We start from the raw sequence: 20,180 nt of genomic DNA, 5'->3' as shown, positions 1-20,180 counted from the left end.
AGGCTGGCATCTTCTGAGGAGGACAGCAGGCTGGCGTTTTCTGAGGAATGTGCAACCCATGCCTGCATCTGCTCCTTACGTTAGCTGAGAATCTCCGGGCGTTTCAGCAGTTGTTCTGAAAGCTTGGGGTGTTTATCTCTCACAGGCAGCTGAACTGCCTCCCATTTCATGAGAAGAGCAGTGGAATGCAGTGGAAGAGACCCAGGCCTCTGGCCACCCAGATGAGAGAGTTTTGTGCTAAGGTCCCTATATGGTTGTGTGAGACTGAAGGACAGGCTCAAGTCTGTCTTTGTTCCTTGTTTGGGAAGCAAGTGGGAGGGGAGCAGGCCAAGGGGCTATATAACCCTTCAGCGTTCAGCTCCCCTGAACACCACCCAGAGCGGAGAAGCCCAGCCAGCGCCGTCAGGGTAAGTGGCACTACCCCGGGATGTGACTGACAGATTCCAGTGACTCTGATGTTACCCATCCATCAGACATCATCTAAAGGGAATTGGCTGGGGCCATGTACTCTGAAATTTTGAATGAATATTTTACTATGAAAATGATTGTAGAATTTAGCTCGAATGATCTAACATTTAAAAAGAAGACTTAATAAGCAGCTTGGTGTGGGGGAGGAGGGAGAGAGGAAAATGCAATGACATCACTGTATCACCTGTAAAATGTATTTATACTAAACCAACGGATTGTTTGCATCGTTATCATTTGCATAATTTATGCATTTATTCATATTTAGGTACTGAAAACTTCAGTATTTGGGGTTCATATCTGGTGTGCGGATTCTTTATTAGACTCTATTTCTGGTTCAGCAAAGGTGTTAGGAAGCGGACTTTAGAAGAGAGCAGAGCTAGTTGCTTAGTCTTTGGTATTGGCTACTTGTGTATTTGCTTCCGGGCTCCCCTGGCTCTAATTGGTAGTGTCTTCTGTGGGGGATGTACGTCTCTTGAGAGCAACCGTGAGCTTACGCTTTAGGGTGTGCGTCGCGGTTGCTGGGTTATTTGCAGCACAGCGCGGCAGGAAACCAACTGAATCTCAGTGAATAAAGGGAAGGAGCAGGGCGAGCATCTGACAGCTGCTGCTGTCTCAGCCTGCTGGATGTCTGCTTTGCGTTTCTCTCAGCCTGCTGAGGCGGGCGAGACTGTGGAGCCAGCCCTGTCATGCCAGGCTGAGCTCCGCTATAAATCAAGGCTTGGCAGCGTCAGCCCGAAATGGGAGTTTTCGCGCTGAGATTTTTTTCCTTCCATTTTGTGACTCATGACTAAATATGGTTTGCGTTTCAAGACCGACGAGCTGGGAACTGCAACATTCTTTCCCCCCTTCCCTCCCACTAACTACTCATTTTTGGCACCAGTTGCGCTCCAGTTAGTTGGAGCAAAGCCCCTGACCAGGGTGCAGTTCCAAAAGCAGACTTTCGACTGTGTTTTACCTAATTAGGAAATGCTTTGCTCCAAACGGAGCTGCTCATGCAGGTTAGAAAAGAGCTGTAAACCACTGAGCCAATTCTTTTCCGGGGACACATAGACTTCCTCTAATAATAGAATGTGGATTTTTTTTGTTTGTTTGTTTTTGTTTTTTTGCCAAATAAAAGTACATTTACTGAATTTCGAGATTTTTTTCGGCATACTGGCTACTGCCCACTTACTTTTTCTTTAGTGTATTCAAACACCACCCCTCCCCCCGCCCCCCAACAAAAGCATTGTTAAGGATGTGCATTCATGGCGAACATCCCATCACATTTTCATAGTGTCCTATCCCAAATATTGTATCCCATTTCCAGCTCTTACTTTTGGTTTGGAAAGTCTGCATCGCACATCCACAGGGAGCCTGCGATCCTGGTGCCAGCTGCCTCTGACAAGTGCCTCAACTCTTAACGCTTCTCTGTCTTGTCTCCCTTACATCCATTTCTCACTTCTCTTCTAGCTTATTAATTGTTAAGAAGTTGGATCACATGAATGCGCTACATAATTTAGTGTCTGAAAAAGGAAGGCAAGGGTGAGAAAGGAAAAGGGAAGACATTGTCAAGGCCCAAGTCCCATTCTTGTAATGGAATTCATGAGTTGAGGATTTCCATCCTCTAGGCAGTGAGGAAGGAAATCAAAGACTAGCAATAAAAAGATCTGAATAATGATAATAATCATTTAATGATGTTAATGATAATTATTCGAAATAAATATTTATCAAGAACTCATAATGTAGGCTCTACCATAAATTATTTTAAATGCTTTAAAAAACACCTAATCCACATGAGAATGACATGTGGTATTTACTGATACCGTTGCTGTTTTATAGATAAAGAAACTGTGATTTAGTGATGCCAAACAATTCAATTAGCCACATAGCTTCTAGGTGGTGTGATCTGGACCCCAATGCAGGCAGCATGACTCCAGAGCCAAGCTCCAATCATTGTGCTCTGTAATCTCAGTTGTCCTAACTGTATCAGTTTTGGAAACGTGAACAAGTCACTTCAGCAGCTTGAGTCTTGATTTCCTTGTTTGCCAGTCGAAGATAATAGTACAAGCTCTGGATCTTAAAATATATTCTCAATGGAGATTCATGGTTTTTTTTTTTTTTTTTTTTTTTTTTGCAAAGGGTCATGTGACATGAGGCCCTGCTATGGAAGTTCTAGGCATTTCAAAAGACACAGCATTGGTTTCATGGGAATAGTCTGGCAGAACTCCAGTTGTAATAGCTTTGTTTTCTTTTCTCGCTTCCCGGAAATATTCATAAAAGAGTTGCCTTTTATATTTAGGTCTGTGTGTGCAATGAGTTCCCCAACTTAGAAGAATCTTACTTAACTTGAAATTCTAAGATCTCAAAGTCAGGTAGAGAACTCTTGGTGTCCCTCTCATTACAGGATATTTCTATCTAACTGCTCTTGGAAAAGTGGAAGGGAAGCTGGACTAAAGGCCAGGGGGTAGCCAAGAGACCTGATTCCTGGTTTAACTCTGCCTCTAATGCCCTGTGTGCATGCACTTGAGCACATCACTTCCCTTGTGTTTTCTCATTTGTAAAAATAAAGTCATTGGACAAAAATGTTCTGTTTCCCAAATGTTCAATTTCCTAAATCTGTAAGTTGTTACTTTTGCTCCAGCCTTTCAAATTTTGTCAGGATGCAAGCTTGAGTGGGATATTTAAAATATTGTTTTATTACTAAAAGAATACATGCTCGATTTAAAAAAAATTAAAAACCTTGGGGAAGATAGTTAAAAATGCCTACAAAACCCAGCACTTTAAAATAACCCTCATCAGCACCTTGGTAAATATGATCAATGAGCAATGTATAAAAATACATTTTAATGGAATAATACAATGTTACTTTCTCTAACCTGTTACTTTTAAATAAGAATATACTTGTGGCTCATCCTTTATTTATCTTTTTATTAATGGCAGCAATGTATTCTACCACATGATGTGTAATTTATTAAACTTATTCTGGCTTGTTGGACTTACAGGCTGGCAGTGATTTTTGTTAATGGAGAATAACTATGGCCACTAAATGTTAAAGTACCTTAGAAAGTTTTGATTGGTTCCAATGTTTTTTCCAAGGGCAAAATAAAAGTTCTCAGGATCCAAAAGAGATTTTTCTTTTAGATATTTTACATTAAACATTTCAGCCTTTTAACATTTCCAATTTTTACATGCTTGTCCATCTCTCAAAATCTCCCTTTTTTGAAAAAAATTTTAAAAGTTATAACATATAGAAAAATATGAGGTTGGGTGAATACCAACAGCAAATTTCAGACACTGCTTTAACATAGAATAAGTTACTTGCCCCTCCGAAGGTCTGGTTTCATGTCTGGTATTCCTATCTGTGCTCTATAGTTATTCATTCATCTGCTTACAAAGTCAACCTTTAAAGTGCTTATGGGCACCTTGGACATGCCAGCCACTGTGCTAGAGGCCGGTTGTATAAACATGGAAGTCAGAGTTTGGCTTATAAAAAGCTTGCAGTCTAATCAAAGCACTTTGAGATAAATGCCATGTTAGAGAAGGGTCAGCTGAGAGTGCTCCAGGAGTACAGAGGAGGGGCCCCAAACCCATCGTGGAAGGTAGGAGTGGTCAGGTAAGTGTCACAGTGCTGGATCACGGCAGGGGTGGTTTCCTCCCTCTTCCTGCAGGACTGTGTGAAGTAGCTCCAGCCGAGATGTGTGAAGAGGAGGACAGCACTGCCCTGGTGTGTGACAATGGCTCTGGGCTTTGTAAGGCGGGCTTTGCTGGGGATGATGCTCCCAGGGCTGTTTTCCCATCCATTGTGGGACGTCCCAGACATCAGGTGAGCAAAATTCTGGAAAATAAATTTGGAAAAATGTTTAGAAAAGTGAGAAATGGGGCTATAGATTAGGTCCCCCTATGTCTGTATCCACCCACTGATTGTCTATAGCTCTCTGCCCCAAAATTATCTAAACTTGCTAAAAATGTACCTCTGATGATTAATGTCGAGGAATAAGTGTCAGTTTCATACACATCATTGATTATCTAGTGGGTGTCTATCAGATATGTCTGCCCCTTTTTCATGAGTTCCTTTGGTCTAAATATAATCCTTATCATCATCATCGTCATCATTATCATCATCATCATCAGAAACACTATGAGTTACCTGATGTATATCATACTTACTCTTTGGAGAGAAACTAAACTAAAACCCCAGGTCATTCATTCTCAAAGAGCTTGATGTTAGATGAAAGTAAGCATTGTTACCAAATGTAATTTTACATACTGCTAGCTGTCAATGACATTATATCCAGACAGCCACATGATAATTTTATATAACAGTATGTATAAACAAAATGTTGGTGGCAGTCGCATGGTAAAAACTGAAAATTTCATCTCAGAAAATACAATTCGTCAGAAATGTATTTTGCTCATTGAACTTATCTGATTGATATTGATGGCTCTCAGTCTGGCATATATTCATGAGAACAAATAATAGAAGCCTCGCCCAATGCATGAACTCTCTCTTTGTTGAACTTTATGCAGTGGGGTTATTTTGCATAAACCACTATGTACAGATCTATAGTAGCCATGACTGTTTTGCAATTCTGAAACAATTACTCTAATGCATTTTAAAATTCCAGTAGTGAGAATTCTCTTTCTTTTTTTTTTTTGTTTCACCTTAATGATTAAAAAAATATATCTGACATATTTTGATGTTGATTGGTATTTATTTATCCATCAGAAATCAAACTGAGTGGTTTTTTTGTTGATGTTATGTTTTTGCTTATAATGGTTAGAAAATAATATTCATATACCCTTAAGTAGGCAACAGCTTAAAAAGTACAGTTTAAGGGGTTTATTAGAGGTAAAATGCTATTTAACTTATATGTAAAATTTTCATTACATTGCTTAAGAATGTAATGACCAGTAAGACGCAGCATATTGCTTGCTGTTGGTGCCAAAAAAGGAACTTTTGTCTCACGATAATTCAACCTTTTGTGATTGGACTGTGATCAATTAATGAGTTCTGGGAGAGGCTTATTCATAATGTTTTGAATCTTTTTAGGGAGTAATGGTGGGAATGGGACAAAAAGACAGCTATGTGGGTGATGAAGCACAAAGCAAAAGAGGCATCCTGACCTTGAAGTACCCGATAGAACATGGCATCATCACCAACTGGGATGACATGGAAAAGGTACCGGGAGTTTCGCTGCAGCTTGAGCCCTCAGGCTCTGTAATTCCCTTGGCCCCTGATTCAAAACATTGTACTACAGTTGGGGAAAAAAACTGGCTCACCTGAAGGTCAAACATGTGCCCATGAATGGATGGTCCAGAGTGTGCAATGGAAGCAGGCTTCTCCCAGCCAGGAGAGCAAAGACGAGGATGGAGAGGATAGAGGCAGGAGAGAGGGCGACCTGTCCTCTACTTAACATACACCGCAGAGAAAAATTCCCTTAAAAATTTCCTTACAAATAGCAACTAGGTTTTAAGATTGGCTTTATTTGTACATTCATATTTTCATTTGTCCTTTTACTTAACTAAATTAAATCATTTTCCCGTGAATATTAACAAAAGTGAAAGTAGAGGGTAAAGAAAACAGTTAAATAATAATAACATTTACTCTGGGCCAGGCACTGGGCTAAACAGTAACTCCAGGGTTACCTTACTTAATTCTCACAAAGACATACTAATTATTTTGCCATTACTCATGATGAGGCTAGAGCTGAGGAGGGTTAAAATATCGCCTAAGCTCACACAACCAAGAACTGGTTGAGCTGAAATTTGAACTCAGATTTGGCTTCAGAGCTTGTGCCCTTAATCACTACACATCCTACCTCACAGACCTGCATTTGGGTTTTTGTTCATTCATTTATTAGATGCGAATTCTGGGGTGAGTTATGCACAGTCTTGGAGCTTCAGTCTCAGCACCGGTGAAATGTGGGCACGTCACGAGTGCTTGTCAGGTTTTATTCGGTCCTGGTTTCGTTTAACTCGTTCTGGTTCTTTCCGGGGGTCGGCGGTGCCCCCGGGACATCGCATCATTGCATTTCTCCTGTGCCCCCCACACTAGATCTGGCACCACTCTTTCTACAATGAACTTCGTGTTGCCCCAGAAGAGCATCCAACTCTGCTCACCGAGGCACCCCTGAACCCCAAGGCCAATCGGGAAAAAATGACCCAGGTAAATACTTACTCCAGAATCTAGCACTTTGGGTTTGGGAAAGTCCTGTTTGAAAGGGCTGTGCAGGACGGCAGAGAGATGACCCACTACAGTAGTCCGCTCGTAGACTGACTACTTCCCAAGAACTTAGGATTCCAAGGGACAGGAACATCTCGATGGTACTAATATCTTACTGCAGGAACTACTCCCTCTGACCTCCAAGAGCAATAGGGCATTTAAAAGATTGAAAAAGCAATGTGTTTAGGCTAAAGATTCTAGGAAGAAGTCATTTCAAAATGCAAGATAATGTACAATGGGGAATTTTGGCTCTGGAGTCAGACAAATCTAGTTGTGAAAACTGGATCTGTCACTTATTAGCTATGTGACTTTACATATTCCACTTAACTTCTTAGAGCCCCAGTTTCTTTGTCTCTACCTTGGGAATAATAATAGCGTGATTATTATTCAAAGAATTGATGTGAAGTTTAATGAGGCAAAATGTTACATAAGTATTATCATGCCTGGTACAATGAACATTCAACAAATAATTGTTATTATTGCCATTGTTGTGACTTGTCTGAAGCTCAAAGACCTTATAGCAGGAACCCATCTATTCTGCCAGCCAGACAAGGTTTCCAATTTGGAAGAGCTCTCCAATAAAAGCATATAATATCAGTTTCATACTTGCTATAGTTATGTGCTGGGCTAAGCACTTTACATGCATTGTCTCTTTAAATCTTAATAAGGTGAAGCAGGACCTATTAGTATCCTGATAATGTCAATGAAGAAATCAAGGTTCTAATACCTTAAGTGATTGCCCTAAACTCCCATGGCTAGAAGTGGCAGAGCCTGTAACTGACTCATGGTATTTTGGCCTTGGAGAATAACAAACGTAAAGACATCAGGGCCTTTTCCTCAGAGGAGCTCTTGGTGCTGATGCCAACAGGCTAGCATGTATTCTCTACAGAAAACTTCCGTGCACCTAGGAATTGCTCTGTGTAACTCAAAATGTTGTTTTTGATGGGTATTATTGTTCCTGTGAATGGTGTGGAGACAAAAAATGTAGTAGCTGCCTTTTGGAACAACATGGATGAATCTTTGAGATGATCACGCTAAGCGAAATAAGTCAGGCAGAAAAAGTCGAGAACCATGTGATTTCACTCATATGTGGACTATAACACTGAAAGCAACAAACGAACAATGCAAACAAACAAACAAACAAAAAATCATAGACACAGACAAGAGTTTAGTGGTTACAGAGGAAAGGGGGGCAGGGGGAGGGGTAAATAGGGTAAAGGGAGTCAAATATATATGATGGAAGGAGATTTGACTTTGGGTGATGAGCACAGTGCAATATATAGATGATATATTATAGCACTGTACACTTGAAACCTATAAATTTTATTAACCAATGTCACCCCAATAAATTTAATTTAAAAAGTTATAGATAGACAGATATAGATAGATATAGATAGTTGAGAATTATGGCTCTCTAACAAATGATGTCAGACATTCTGGTGAATAAACAGACCCAGGAGGATTTTGCAGATGGAGAAATAGAGGCCCATGGGCATATCAGTGTGCACAACCTTCTCACAAGTGGCCTGGAGGGGCTCTGATTCTAGCATTGTCCCTGGACTGCATAAGCTGGGGCATTAGCATTCATACGTGGTCCTCTGTTGCCAGCAGACAGTTTTCATCTCTCAGGAATCAGGGCTCCTTCTTCTGCAGCAAGAGTGGCCTCAGATTCCGGAGCTGGCCTTGATCCAGCAACTACATAAAAAAGCAGAACCAATTAAGTGGAACTTCAGACAAACCACAGAACTTGGCTAATTACAACCACTCTGAACTTTGGGTTCAAAAGGTCTCTTTCTTTACACCAGAGAAGTCAAAAAATCTGCATTCATCGACAGGTGTGCTTTCTTGAATACACTTGGTAAGACAGGCAGTGTCACTAACTGAGCTCTTTGGATTGCTTTGCAGATTATGTTTGAGACTTTCAATGTCCCAGCCATGTATGTGGCTATTCAGGCAGTGCTGTCCCTCTACGCCTCTGGACGTACAACTGGTAGGTGCCTGTGAGGAATGGGAGCCTCCCCTGGATACATCATCAGTTATGGGTTTAACGGTTATAAACATGTGGGTTGTGATAGACTGGGAGTTAGTTAGAATTGACAGGGCTAATCCCAGCCCTAAAAGGTCTTCTAACCTTTAAAAATGAGCTCTTGAGCTTATAGTTCTGGCAGGCTTCATCTGTTATTCCTTTCTTCCTTCACTTTCTTTCCCCCCAAGCCCCGTCTCTCCTCTCCTATCCTATCAAATGCCTTCTTTCCTCCCTTTCAAATAAGCTCAGAAACTCCCCTTCTACTAGACCAACAAGTAACTACATGCCAGCTGCTGCGGTGACTTTTATGGTACCCAATTGTCCCCCAGGCATTGTGCTGGACTCTGGAGATGGTGTCACCCACAACGTACCCATCTATGAGGGCTATGCCCTGCCCCATGCCATCATGCGTCTGGACCTGGCTGGCCGAGATCTCACCGACTACCTCATGAAGATCCTGACAGAGCGGGGCTACTCCTTTGTGACTACAGGTGAGGGCCATAGGAGATGGAGGGAAGAGGGTGTAGGAGTGGCGTGTTCTTCACAGACACATACAGAACCATAACGACTATCCAAGGGAATGGTGGCAGGGAGCTTTGCAGATGGCAAAGGAAGGCAGCCTTGCCGACTCTAACGCCCAGAGCAAACCAAGCGTGGCGATTTTTGTTATGTGAAATTGCAAAAGTGATTATACTATTTCCTGGAGAAAAACAGTTATAACCATCTAGTATGATAAGCTAGTCAGAGTTGTATTATTTGAACATGTTTTCATCTCCTCCATTAACAAATAGAAAAGAGAGTGCCGAGACTGAAGATAGTATGGTGTAGTGATTGACAATCTTCGAAGGCGTCTAGGTAGGGCTTGGGTCCCAATTCTGCCACTCACTAGCTGCGTGACCTTGGACAAGTTCTCAGCCTCACTAAGCCATAGTCTCTTCATCTGTAAGATGGGGGTAAATGTGGGCCATCGCCACATGATTGTTGTATTAAACGAGATGATGTACATAGAACACTCAGCAAATAATAAGCATTCAATAATTATTAGCTAGTATTAATACCAATTCAGCAGGCAGTGACATGTGTGCCTTTGAACCCTGTGCTGGTGCCACCTGGTCTCCCCCCCACAGGAGGCAGTCGAATATTACTAGAGATTTTGGGATGTCCGCAGTGCCCTTAGCCCTAGCTGCCTGCTCTCCACTCACCAGTTTAGTACTGTCTAAACATTTTTGCTCCTGGACATGCCTGACGCTTATTCTAGACTCCAAATTTGAGCCCTGAAGACATTAAAGTCTCTCTTTAAAGTAGGGAGTTGAATTAATTCTGTTCCTACCTCCGCTTCCTGCAAAGAACCCCAAGACACCTCCAAAAGGTTTCCAGAGGCCCAGATAGAACTGATAGCTTAGAACTTCAGAGTGCAGGAGTCTGAAAGGCATCTGCCTGCCCACTCTTCCATGCCTTCTTCAGTATGCCCCACTGGAGCCTCCTAGACTAGGACTGCTCATGTGCCCGAGCCTGCCTCTCTCTGGAAGGCAATGAACGTGCCAAGGGCTTGAACTGGAATCTACCTGAGCCAGGCAACATGGATCTCTGGAGCTTTTTGAGAACTGTGAAGCCCCAAAGGGGCTGCTTCAGCATAAGAGTTTCAGGTCAACTGAAAATCCAATATAAAAACTGTTATAAAACGATTATAACAGAGACTGATTAGTTAGTCCTCTAAAAAAACATACAAAAAGATTTCCTGCTCTGTGTCTTTCTCTACTAGCTCATTTTATCCCTGGCATGCATTATCCAGATAATAATTACTAAAAGTCTCCTATATGTGAGGTATTCTGCTAGGACCAGAAGTGGTTTTTTCACGGACCAACAATTTACTTACCATCATGGATTTATATTACACATTTTTTTGGAGGGAGAAACTGAATTATGAGAGAAAGTGAATTAGGGCAGGGGGATTTTTACCACCTGTGAAAACCCTAATGTTTGTATCTCGACAGCTGAGCGTGAAATTGTCCGGGACATCAAGGAGAAACTGTGCTATGTAGCTCTGGACTTTGAAAATGAGATGGCCACTGCCGCATCCTCCTCCTCTCTTGAGAAGAGCTATGAGCTGCCAGATGGGCAGGTGATCACCATTGGGAATGAGCGCTTCCGCTGCCCAGAGACCCTGTTCCAGCCGTCCTTCATCGGTAGGCAACGGCGTTCCACCCTGGGAAGGGGAGAGCACCCTATTCTACCCTCTCTAGCCAGCCCTTGGCCACCAGCACCTTTCTGGATGTGGGGACATGCGAAGAGGCCACAAGGCCAAACACGTTTCTAAACCAGGGCAAGAGAAAGGATGTCACATCTTAAAAGTGAGAAGACTTAAGGTGCCAGGAAAGATGTTTTTGTTCTAAACAAATACTATTTTGTGGGGATGTCTTCAGTGCCCTTGGCCCTAGCTGCCTGCTCCCCGCTCACCAGTTTAGTATTGCCCAAATGTTTAGGTTATAGCCAGAAGCATTCTTGGTGTATGGTGAATGGTGAAAGAATCAAGTATTCTCTGTGCTTAGGACACAGTGGAGCCACTGGATGGACAGGAAGGGTGTGCTGAATGCTGAGTTTAGGAATGGTAGGGGAAGAGAAAAATGAAAGAGCCTATTTCTATATTAGCACTGACCTTTGGAGAAGGGTTAGCGTAGTTGTTTATAGTGCGTAGGCTCCAGGACAGGCGAGCCTAGGTTTGAGTCTTAGTTTTACTTTCATGATCCTGGGAAAGTCACTTAACCTCCAAACCTCAGCGTCCTCATCTATAAAATGAAGATCATAATAGTACCTCTCTCACAGAGCGGCTGTGAGAATTACATGAGATAAGTATGGAGCATTTAGCCCAGTGCCTGGCCCAAATGAGCACTCAATAATTATTAAGTATTATATTATTATTATTATTATTATTATTATTACATCACAGCACTGCAAAAGATAAAAGGCCATCTAGAGGTTCTTCTCAAAAGACCTACATTAGAAATTAACAAAAAGTTTAAACTAAAAAGTATCATCGAGATTGATGAAAAATGAGTCTTTGTCCAAATGGGATAAAGCACTTTTCTGATGATTCAGCACCAATTAGCTTCGAGGAGTGAGAAAACCCGTAGCAGCCAGAGAGAGACTTGGGGAGTTCTGAGTGACAGCTGTAGCGTTGGCTCAGTGTGGGACCTTCTGCAGGGGTCTGAAGGCTTTGCCTCTTATTTGGATCATAAGTTGTAGTAAATCAGGGCTGTGATGTTGTTGCTCGCCAACCCCCTGGAGATGCTACAGCAGTGCTTCCTTATTAGACTAGAGGTGGGAGGACATAGGGCATTACAAGGACGTTATGGTCTCTGAGGTGGGTGGTTTCCAGAGAATTTTGCTTACTTACCCTCAGTTCAGTGTGAGATCTCCCAGTCTCTCACATAGGTTGTTCGTGTCTGACCTGGGTTTTAATCACACCCGAGGACCATGGCCTGGGTCTCTTTTCCAGGAATGGAGTCTGCTGGCATCCATGAAACCACCTACAACAGCATCATGAAGTGTGATATTGACATCAGGAAGGACCTCTATGCTAACAACGTCCTCTCTGGGGGTACCACCATGTACCCCGGCATTGCGGACCGCATGCAGAAGGAGATCACGGCCCTAGCACCCAGCACCATGAAGATCAAGGTACAGTTCCGTGACATGCCCCATGACTATCCCTTCGCCAGGCTTGAAGGACTCTTCAGAGGCTGCATCTGGGTCACATGTGCTCACAGGTTCTAAGGATAGGCAGTGTGTACAAGTCCACAAATGCCATACTTGACAGGATATAAATTAATCTACTTCATAAGAGAAGCTGAATTATTTTGTACAATATTTAATCTATAATTATCCTTGTCTATCAGCTATTTTCAGCAGCTTAAGTAGAGGTCAACAGAGCTGCCCAGGTGCCCATCTCTTTTTAAAATACACATTCTGTTCTTCTTTATTACAAAAATAGTGCTTCGAATGTGTAGAACATAAAAAAAATTACAGATGAGCCAAGCATATTTCTAATGAGGTTTAAACCCCGTAGATATAATAGTGCATACTCTTCTTCCACTACTACACGTGATCGTAGCTCAGTGGCCAGGAATGAGAATTTATCTTCATCTCTGTCTGGCACGCCTTTTGATGTAGGTGCTCAAAAGCACAGAATGATTCCAGGAGGACCAAGCTCAGTCCATGAGCCACCCAGGACCCCTGTATTGTGTGAGTGTTGAGTCCCAGTCAAGGAACTCTGAGATTAAATGGAGGAGGTTCTTTGGAGGCAACTTTACATGTGACTGGTGCCTTCTCAAAGGTTATTATCGCTCTGTGAAATCAGAAGGCCACGCTGGGGCCCTCTGACCCCTGTCACAGGAAGCAGGAGAAAAGGCAGTCTAGGTGCAGTTCACAAACATTGGAACAAGGTCTCTGTTATCTGTACTCCCTTCTCTTTTTTTGGAAAGGGTATGCAGGTCACCTAAATGACTGCTAGACTAAAGCCTGCTGTCTCTCTGTAGTACAGGCTCTAAAACGCTGCAGGATGAGAGGAGAGAGTTTTCTGAGGACTCATTTCTTGGATGCCCCTGTGATCTGCTCTTACCCCCTTTTCCTCCCACACTGAAGGAAGATGAAACCAGGTGCTGGGCTCACTGACAAAGCCAATCTAAGTCGGGGGTATATTACAGAGAGAGGCTGTAGCGAGTTGGGTAGTTCCTAGTTCTCCAAACTTGGTTTCTTGAATAGAAATGAATGAGGAACTTTGGGCTCCACCATGGTGAGAGAAACCCTTTAAAAACCTGGGACAGTAAGATAATGACGTTAGAGGAAACCAAAACTGGATGAGGGATCTGCCAGAGCTCTCTGAACTACCTCTGCAACTTTTCTGTAAATCTAAATAGAAGGGTTACTGCTAAAGCATAAGAAAACGAAACAGAAAACTAAAACGAACACTTGAGGGAGGTCTGGGTTTGAATACTGGGTCTGACATGTACAGAACCCGTGCTAGGCAGGCCAGGTACTTAGACCTCTCTCGATCTCTGTTTCCTTATATGCTATATGGGAGCATTTATTTATTTATCTTCAATTACAATTGACATTCAGTATTATTTTATATCAGCTTCAGGTTTACAGCAGAGTGGTTAGATGTATATAATATTTATATAATTTACGAAGTGATCTCCAGACGCCCCCCTCCACCCAGTACCTGCCTGGCACCGTACATAGTTATTACAATATTATTGATTATATTCCCTATGCTATACTCTACATCGCCTTGACTATTTTGTAACTACCAATTTGTTCTTTCTAATCCCTTCCCCTTCTTCATTCATCTCCCCAATAATATGAGAGTAATTTACTACTCACTCTTAGAAGTGGCTATGAGATTTAAATGAGATACTACATGTTAGTACAAACGCTTAGCATATTGCCTGGAACATAGTAAGTGCTTGGGAAATGTAAACTACTTGCATTAAAAATAAATGTTCAACCAGAGCTTGGGAGATAAACAAAAATTAAACCCTTTCACCAAGGCATTTTAAAAATACCTTGTCTTTTGGCAAAAATGTCCATCTTCATTTCTATACAAATATGCAAGTCTGGAGGGGAATTTGAAATTGCTCAGCTGTGGTGATTTGGGGGCTGCTGCAGGTAGATGAGACCCCTGGCCTAATTCATTCCTCTATGGGCCTAAACCATCCATTTATCTAAAAAATATTAGCACGCCCCTGCAGGTCAGGCCTGTGCAGTAGGTAAGGCCAGCCAGGGCAGTCGAACCGGGACCCAGCCCAGGAAAAGGGCCCCCAACAAGGGACACTGAGCCCCTCAGTATTAAACAGTACATCTCAGTAGACTTAATTGGGTGGAAGAACCTTGAAGAGTAAGTTCTGGCACAATCAAAACTTCTCATTGAAGACACTGATGGTTGTTTCTATGGAAAGTATAGAAGCTTACAGAGAGTATAGAGTTCTGAGGCACAGCCTATGGAAATCAGAGACATTGTCAGGGCTCTTAAGTGGAGGCCACATAGGATTTGGGGCCAACTTTCAGTTCGTCCAATAGTAGGCTGAATGCAATAGAGGTGTTAGGGATACTTTGGGTAGACTATGCAAAGGAAGCCAGTAAAACAAATGTGCTCACTAAAGAATCTCTAAATCCAGAAGCTATTCACACACCTGTGGGTTATGGTTGAGGTCAGGGTAAGGTTAGACACCTGACAGCCCAGACTGTCCCTGATGTTTATGAAACTTCAGCCAGGTTCATGAAATCTGGACCACGGTAGGACATCCAGGCCCTGCCCTAGTGCACTAACGGCCCTTCTTTCTCATTCTGACCAACAGATTATTGCCCCTCCAGAGCGCAAATACTCTGTCTGGATCGGCGGCTCCATCCTGGCCTCTCTGTCCACCTTCCAGCAGATGTGGATCAGCAAACAGGAGTACGATGAAGCCGGGCCATCCATTGTCCACCGCAAATGCTTCTAAAACACTTCCCTGCTCTCGGTCTTCAGCACACAACTGTGAATGTTTTGTGGAATAATGCTTTCAATTATTTTCCAAATCATTCCTAGCCAACGCTCTGACTCGTTGCCTATGTGTTTTTTAATAAATCTGAAATATATTACTTGTAACCTGTAGCCTTGGCCTCTGATCAGCACCCAGCTGTCACGCATTTCTGTTAGGTTGACTTTACCGGTTACAGAGTGTCTCCCTCTAGTGATGCAGCCAAGGACATGACACACCTAAGACTATGAGCCCCAGGAAAAGGTAGAATCATATTCATGTGGGAAGTTCCAACTAAATGCTGTCAGTGGGAAGAATTTGAAAACACACAGAAGATAAGTATAAACATGAATTAAAGTATATTGATAAAATAATCCAACTGATTTCACAACTTGCTGAGTCATTATGTTACTGTGCTCTCTTATAATCTCAGTACCGGTAGCCTAACTGGTAGATGTGTGTGTGTGTGTGTGCGTGCGCGTGCGCGTGCATGTGTGTGTGCATGCGCACATACATATATATACATATATCCATACATATATATGACTTTTAATATGTCTAACATATCAAACTTAATAAATATATATTAAGAGAATGTATGACTTTTAAGTTTATCAGGGGAAACGAAATTTTTTAAAAACATTAAGAAACACTGCTTTAAAATCTCACTACACATCTGGGACATTTCCTTCCCTCCTTCTGATCAATATCTGTCCCTGAGCAGGATGCTACAGATATATTCACACCAGAAGGGATGATACAGATAACGATACTCTCCAAGGACCACTGGTGTCAATCATCATGCTAAGGGTTTTATATATAACCTTACTCATTTGTTCTTCAGAACTATGTGAGGAAAATAGTATTATCGTGCCCATTTTACAGATGAAGAAACAGAAGTTGTTCCCTTAATACCATTATACAGAGGAGCTGCCAACTTCAACTTTTCCCTTACCTGTCTGGCCTGAGAGGTGCAGAGGTATAAAAACACCTTCCCTGCCCTGAAAGGTCTTACTCAAAGTGCTTTTCAACCCAGGCTGTTTAGCATCTTTGGCAGCTCCCCAGCTTGGAGCTGCTGGTCCTCCCGAGTGGGGTCAGCTGCCACTGGTTGTCCTTGGCAGCATCTCACTACACAGAGATCTTGAAGCTTAAGGTTTAATGCCTATTCAGTCCAGAAAATCCAAGCTTCTCCTGGCCTTCTCTGGCCTTGCGGCTTGAGCAAATTTGGATTAGTGCTATAAATAATAAGAGCTGGCATGTGCTGGCTACCAGACCCTGTATGTAGTCCTTTATATCGGGATCTCACTTTATCCTACAACAGCCCTATGGAGTTTGATATCCTTACTGCCTTTCTACAGATGGAGCAACTGAGTCTATGAGTGGTTACAAAACATATCCCCTGTCACACTATTGCTGAGGTGGGACTTCCCAACCCACACTCTTGGCCATTAGGCTAGCATTTTCTCAAAGAACATGTCAACTTCATTAAAGGCTCATTTTAAAGAGGCAGGTGCCTGGGCCACATACAAAGCCTGCTGAACTAGAACTTCTGGAGCTGAGGCTGGGAACTTAAATTTTAATCAGATTTCTCTGGTGAATCCTTTTCACATCAAAATTTGGGAACTACTATAACAACCACTACAATATGCTATGATTGAGGGAAATTTTCCGGTTGCAAATTTATGCTTACCAGGCAAATAAGCTTCACAGCCACTAGACTTAAACTTAAGGATTAGTGTATATACACTTGCAACATATCGCTTTCATAATTTAGGCAAAAAGCAACAATCATTCTTGACATCACTACTGGGTTTACATAAAGTAATTCAAGTATGCACACTGTTATACTTCATATTTACACTAGAGGGTGTAAGCTCCCTGGTAAAAAAATTAGTGCTTGGCATAGTCTCAAAGAATCCGAAATAGGTGTGGCCAAAGGAAAAAAAAATCAAAAAATCCAAAAATACTTACTGAATGTGCCTTAGTGAACTGTTCCTACCTTGTAAGCACCCAGCTGCAGTTCCTAGGCACCTCAGTAATAGACCACCAACTCCTCCCCTTGGTTCCAAAAGATGTCCAGTGCTGTGAAGAGCTCGACGAGTGGCAGAGCCTCATTGACGAGCCTCCCGTCAGTCTCCAGGAGATACAACCAGCAATATAACTGGTTTGGCTGCCACCCGAATCCTTTTCTCGCCCCTGACAGTAGCAAACCAGATTCTAACATCTTCCTTCTATGACTACCCACTTCCACACAACAGACATATGCAACCCAGGAAGATGACATAGGTTTCTAATAACATTGATCCACATCATGCAGCCTCCATTGTGAGCAGGCGAGTGAGAAGAAGCATTATTTATTTTTTAAAAAGTACATGGTTCTCTGTTGTCAGTGCAGGATCATTTGTGTAGTCAAGCTGAACCTGAATCTCTTTAGTAAGATTTACAACACAGAATAGCCTGGAGAATTTCCAATTGTAGGGAGGGAGGAGGCTGTCTGCCAACAGCTCACAGTCCGACCAGAAGCCATTGCTGCAAACTAAGTTTATCCAAAAAGATATGCCCGAAAGAGCGTGGGAGGGGTGCGGGGGATGAAATGGGACATGGTTCTTTCACATTAGCATATGAAAACCAGATGTTTAAATAATGTTTATTCCTGGGAGAACCAAGTCAATTCAAGTACTGTTTGAAGAGCACTTACGATGAGCTAGGACGTGCTAGGTGTGAATGACATAAAGAGAAACAAGCATGTTTCTGCCTTGGTTGAACTAATAGTCTAGTGAGTAAGATGGACATTAAACAGTAGTGAGGGTGTCTTATAGCTATTACAAGAGTGTAATATATGGAACACTGGCTCTTACATACCCAAGGGAGGGCTCCCCAAGGGGGTAGTGCTTAAGTAGAGGCTTGAAGAGTAAGAGTTAACTAGGAAAAGAGAGGAGGAAGCAATAGGGTTGAGGTTGGGGTAGAGGACGCAGGAGCAACTGGGAATGTGCTCCAGGCAGAGAGGCCCAAAGATGGGGGGCTGTGTTGCAGATCCAGAATTGAAAAGAGAACCCCAAAGAATTTGACCACACATAGACTTTAAAAGTGTGATTGTGACTTGCCTATGATTTTCCAAAGTATTTGTTTGCTTGCTTGCTTTTTTCTTCCTTCCTTCCTTCCTTCCTTCCTTCCTTCCTTCCTTCCTTCCTTCCTTTCTTTCGTTTTCTTCTTTCCTTCCTTTCTTTCTTCCTTCCTTCCTTCCTTCCTTCCTTCCTTCCTTCCTTCCTTCCTTCCTTCCTTCCTCTCTCTCTCTCTCTCTCTCTCTCTCTCTCTCTCTCTCTTTCTTTCTTTCGTGCCTACTGCATCTGGTCTTCCTAGGTGGTCTCCCATCCAAGTACTAATCAGGCCAGGCCTTGCTTAGTTTCCGAGATAGTGATTTTCCAAAGTAGAGTTTAAAACATTTTCTCTGTGAAATGTCTGTCTTGAAATCAGGCACCAATTATAAGCAGTTAAGGAAAATTTGAGTGAGAAGTTTGGTATCTCAAATTCATTTGTCATTCCAAGTGTTTCATCTTGCAGGTTAAATTCCTCATGTCATTTTCAAAAAATATATCTGAGAAATGAACATCCAACACTACCACCTCCCACTCTACTTTGTTCTTGATGGCTACAGCTATTCCAAAATATTCTTCCTATAGTAATGGCAAGTCCCTTAAAGACCAAGGGGGAATATAATTATCATTTGCCTGATTGGGTCTGTAAACATATACTATCTTCAAGAAAAACTGATGATAAAACAGACTTCCACACAGTATATCTAATGATAGTTTTTCAGAGACCTAAAGCTGAGGTGTCCTTAAGCAGATTTCCTGTCCTTGGAGAAAAATATGTGGCACTGTAGACACACCTAATCAAAACATGTTCTTTTCATATGCTTCTTAAATCATGCTTTCTATTTTTTCTCCTCCACATTTAGTTTTTAGCTTCTTTCTTTGTCCTTTCATTGAATCAATTATTCCCACCGCCCCTCCCCCGCCCCGTCTCTTCAGATCTCTCTGCATATGCTACAACCTGAAACTCCTTTAAAAATAGCCTAAAATCTTTTAGCTTCAGTCTTCCTTTACAAAATGGCATCATCTACTCAGACAAAAATATATTAAGCAAGTGAATCCTATTTTACATATTTAAGACTAGTCTTGTTCTTTAAAAAAAGTTTTGTGATTTTAGATATATGTTCCATTTTAGTCAGTCTTCTCCCTTATGAATGTGTGAAGTATTGAGTTCAATTGAAAACAAAAGCAGTGTTTTAGAGGGCTGTTATCAGTGGCTCTTGTGTGTCGTCCTCTCTTTTGTATTTATTACCCTACGCAGTCAAAGGAGTTGACCATCTTCGATAAAATAAAATTTTGCTTCTAAACCTGGTTCTGGTGAACTTGATAAAGGCCTGGGACTGGTGTCCCACAACAATAAAAATGTGTTGTGAGAGTGGGTTCTAGAAGCCTCGGGCATCTCCATCAACTCTGATTTTATTATTAAAATTTGACTTTAAGAGAATTCACTTCATAATGTATTACTCTGTCTAAACCAAAATGAGATACCACTTCAAGTCTCCTAGGATGGCTATATATATTTTTTAAAGTGTTCACAAGGATGTAGGGATATTGGAACCTTTGTACTTTGCTACTTTGCTGATGGGAATATGAAATAGTTAACACAGAAATGTTAACACAGAATTACCATATGACCCTGCAATTCTACTCCTAGGTATATACCCAAAATAATTGAAAACAGGTGCTCAAAGAAATGTATGTCCATACATGTTTATAGCAGAACTATTCACAATAGCCAAAAGGTGAAAACAGGCCAAAACTCAATTACTTGATGTATAAATAAACAAATTGTGTAACTACATACAATGAACATTAGTGAGCCACTAAAAGGAATGGAATACTGATGTACGATGCAACATGGGTAAACCTTCAAA

General features: G+C 41.9%; 1 protein-coding gene across 1 annotated transcript; it reads left to right on the top strand.

Moving 5' to 3' along the window:
• Positions 1-259: 259 nt before the first annotated feature.
• On the top strand, positions 260-15,597 carry ACTA2 (actin alpha 2, smooth muscle). The gene is made up of 9 exons (XM_016129227.2): positions 260-407; positions 4,116-4,270; positions 5,498-5,626; positions 6,503-6,613; positions 8,576-8,660; positions 9,026-9,187; positions 10,691-10,882; positions 12,193-12,374; positions 15,053-15,597. Exons 2-9 carry the CDS (start codon positions 4,142-4,144, stop codon positions 15,194-15,196), a joined length of 1,134 nt encoding a protein of 377 aa, XP_015984713.1. The 5' UTR covers positions 260-407; positions 4,116-4,141; the 3' UTR covers positions 15,197-15,597.
• The last annotated feature ends 4,583 nt before the right edge of the window (positions 15,598-20,180 follow it).

This window comes from Rousettus aegyptiacus, unplaced genomic scaffold, assembly GCF_014176215.1.
Source record: "Rousettus aegyptiacus isolate mRouAeg1 unplaced genomic scaffold, mRouAeg1.p scaffold_m13_p_6, whole genome shotgun sequence".
Classification (NCBI taxonomy): Eukaryota; Metazoa; Chordata; class Mammalia; order Chiroptera; family Pteropodidae; genus Rousettus; species Rousettus aegyptiacus.
This window is presented reverse-complemented; position numbering and strand designations above follow the sequence as displayed.

Coding starts and splice junctions, on each gene's coding strand:
- ACTA2 (XM_016129227.2), top strand. CDS start 4,142: ATGTGTGAAGAGGAGGACAGCACTGCCCTGGTGTGTGACAATGGCTCT. Junction 4,271..5,497: donor TGGGACGTCCCAGACATCAG/GTGAGCAAAATT, acceptor GAATCTTTTTAG/GGAGTAATGGTGGGAATGGG. Junction 12,375..15,052: donor CCAGCACCATGAAGATCAAG/GTACAGTTCCGT, acceptor TCTGACCAACAG/ATTATTGCCCCTCCAGAGCG.